Consider the following 3,589-nt stretch of genomic DNA (forward strand, 5'->3'; position numbering starts at 1 on the left):
AAATTATGACTAAATTGATATAATATGTAAAGTTGAAGGTTAAATTTGTTATTATACTAATTTTTTTAATTGTCAGTCAACTTGTGATTTGTGATTTTAATATGAATAACCAAAATGAGCAAACTATGTAACGTAAATGCTCAAATTGTATTTTTTTTATTTTAAATGCCTAAAATGAAAATTTTTAATAGTTCATTGCTATCTACATAGTTTACCCTTAAGCATAATAAGACTCAAACTTGAATACTAAATACCCAAAGCCTCGACTTATGAATAAATATTAAGATTTTATTTAAATATAATTAAAAATTAATTCAATTTTATTTGTTTACACTCAAATTCCTTTTTGTCTGAATTTTTATTTATTAATATTTTCATTCAAACTTCATTATTGAAATGCTTTTCTAGATTTCGCCCTGTTTTATCTCGAAATTTTAAATAAAATTTTTATAATATATTATTTTTATATAAGTAATCTAAATACATAATTATAAAATTTAATAAAAGTAAGAAACTATAACAAAATGTATAAAAATATTTATAAAATTAAAATACATGCCACAAATTATTGTAAAATTAAGAAATTATAATTAAAAAAAGATATATTTTTTTTTATTTTTTATAATTGAGGGAAGGGAATAGAATTAGAGTAGAATGAATATCATCTAAACCTCACTCCATCCAACCTGAAAATCTTATTAAAAAAAATTGACTTGTCTCACCTCAAAACTTAAATTTTAAGAAAAAGATTCTTATAAAATTGGGATGTATGGGGTATGAGGAATTCAGCATTTCTCACCTCCCATAATTTTATTCCACCGTCACCATTATTTTTTCATTGAAACTAAATCTATCTATAATCCAACCAAAGTCACACCTCATACCAAGAACTATTTTTCATATGGATGAAACCGAGCCCACAAGAATTATTGAAAATCTTGACCAAGTAACATGTGCCAAAACTTTAGGCTTTAGCTTTTCTGCAGTGTGACTCAAGACAACAAAGCATTACATGCATTACAAAACCTCTAAGCACTCGACGAAAGCATAGAAATGACAAGAATTTAAATTGCAATCTCAAATGTGTTTAGACTTTAGAGTCTCATTTCATTTATCATAACTACAAACTTATCAAATGTTAATTACACAGTTGAAACCATTCACCAACAACAGGTGGTTAGAAGAAGTAAAAATAGATTTCTTCTCTAAGGATTTGGACTATGTTCGAATCTTGGTGTTAACATTATTGAAAGGGTTTTACATGAATACCATCTCAACCTGAACAAGATTAGATTCAGATCATATCTGTTATTTAAATCCCATGTTACACAATATATAATAATAATATCAGTGTTCACGAAATTACAACCATGTTTCAACCATAGCAATCCAAAGTTCTCTAGGTTAAATTTGTACAAATTTTGATGGATTTAAAAGCACCCTTAGGTTTTGGTAAAGGTTTCATTTAGAACTAATATCCCAGAATTGAAGTTGCAATGAAGTTTTGATTAGCAAATTTGCAGGTTGAATATAAAGCAGTTACCAGAATCGTCTAGTCATTAGCTCTATGAACTTGGTCCAATGGAAGAACTCTGAGACGATTTTATCGGAGCCAATCTTCCAAAAATCAGGAACAGAGCTACAAATAACAATTACAAGAACTCTCAATAAAAGCAACAAAAAGAACTTGTGAGATGATAAGACTAAGAACAAAAAGGAATGACAAAGATTTTCATCCAACAGGATATGGAATTCAAGTTACTAAGACGAGACATTGTTGTCATAGTGGAAAGCTGATGAAGACTTAAAGTTTCTGACATTTAGAAATGCAAGCAGCATAAGCATAAACACTAAAGATCATACCAAAAATACATATCAGCAACAAGATTCAAACTACAGTTAAACAATTGATCACATGGTCACTAAATACAACACATGACAAAGTGCTTGATACCTACCTCTAAGTCTAACCCACAGCAGCTTTACCCTTTTTCTTCTGCTCCACCATATACTCTTGAACCTTCTCAGCTTTCTTCCTCATATCTTCAATCATCTCCTCTGTTGCCTCGAGTATCTGCTTGGGCAAATGAACCTCCAAGTAATCAAACCACTGCCTTAGTGTCATCTTCTCCAAATCCACTTCTACCCTTTCATCACAACTTTCCCTAACTTCATTCTCCATTTCATCACAGCTCTCCTTAACCCCAATCTTAGAATGTTCTACGTTCTCTTCATTGTTTCTTACTTGAATTTCTTCGTTTTGCAATGGATTCAGCACCTCCTCCTCCTTATCCACTTCTTCTTTTATGATAAGAGTGTCATCGTTCTCTGTCAATTTTGTTTCTTTTTCCTCTAATATTTCTTCCTGCTCGTTCTTTTTCCTCCCACCACGGCGGCCTTTTCCTCGTTTCGCCGCAGCTTCCTGATTTTCAGGAACCTTTGGAATATCTAACCTGCAATTCTGGGAATCCTCATTCTTCCTACTCCTAGTAACCCTAACATTTTCCTTCTTTTCTAACTCTAAATTCTCTAATTCTTTATTAGAACTCCCTGTTTCGTTCTTCGCAGCCTTACCTCTCCTCGGCGGATTCTTCCTCCGGCTCTCGACTACCACCGCCACCTCCTCTCCGCTACCTCCACTGCCTTCGATTTTGATCAAGATCGACGTAGTCTCTCCCAGCTTCACCGTATCGCCGTCGTGGAGATCAAATGCAGTGTCCGCGGGGAGCACATTGGAATTAAGAGTAGTGCCGTTAGAGGATCCGAGATCTCGAAGGATCCATTTACCGGATACGGATTCAATCGATAGGTGCTTAGAAGAAATGCCGGCGTCTTTGATAGGGAGGTTGTTGCCACGCATTACCCGGCCGATTCGGATGGCGGAACCGGGTTGGAATACGAAAGTTTCGTCTTTTCGTGGGCCCTGAACCATCAGTAAAGTAATCGGCGGTGGATCCATTTTTGAGGCTCCGGCCAGAGAAAGAGAGTGAGAAGTGGAATAAATTTGAATTGGGTTAAGGCGGTCTAATTTTTTGAATTTCCCTTTTTATCTATCCTCTCTACTTGTTATCCGGTTAGATGTGAACCCGGTTGAGATATCGATTTAAAGTATTTTATAAAAGTATTTTATAAAGAAAAAAGAAGACGAATCAAATTTGGACACTTGTATTTATCATGATATTTGAGTTTTAATAAACAATATTTTTAAAGAACAAATAAAAAATTATTTTATATATATTTTTATCATTTTTCAATCAAACCTCTCCTTCTTTCAACTCTCACCTCCCATCATCGCTACAACTAAATTTGCTTATGATTCCAGCCACCCGCTCAAGCTTGATAGTTTATCCGAAAAATAAAAGGGTTTATACAAAAATACGAAACCCGAAAAATGAGCTTGAATAAAATTTAAGACCTATTTCTTATATGAATTGGGCCTTAAGTAAGAAAATTTTTTATTAGAGCTTGACTCGGCTTGAATATATTATATTATAAAAATAATTATATTAATTATATATGTTAAATAATAATTATATATATTTATATTAAATCATTAACCCAATAACAATTAAACTCATTAATCAAAACA

The 3,589-nt window shown here is 32.7% G+C and overlaps 1 protein-coding gene across 1 annotated transcript; it reads right to left on the reverse strand.

Moving 5' to 3' along the window:
• Positions 1–1,288: 1,288 nt before the first annotated feature.
• LOC107940170 (FHA domain-containing protein At4g14490) lies at positions 1,289–3,095 on the reverse strand. The gene is made up of 2 exons (XM_016873601.2): positions 1,959–3,095; positions 1,289–1,639 (listed from the first exon to the last, which is right to left on the reverse strand). The coding sequence occupies exon 1, from the start codon at positions 2,957–2,959 to the stop codon at positions 1,967–1,969; it is 993 nt and encodes a 330-aa protein (XP_016729090.1). The 5' UTR covers positions 2,960–3,095; the 3' UTR covers positions 1,289–1,639; positions 1,959–1,966.
• Positions 3,096–3,589: the final 494 nt, after the last annotated feature.

Source organism: Gossypium hirsutum, chromosome A02 (genome assembly GCF_007990345.1).
Source record: "Gossypium hirsutum isolate 1008001.06 chromosome A02, Gossypium_hirsutum_v2.1, whole genome shotgun sequence".
NCBI classification, from domain to species: domain Eukaryota; kingdom Viridiplantae; phylum Streptophyta; class Magnoliopsida; order Malvales; family Malvaceae; genus Gossypium; species Gossypium hirsutum.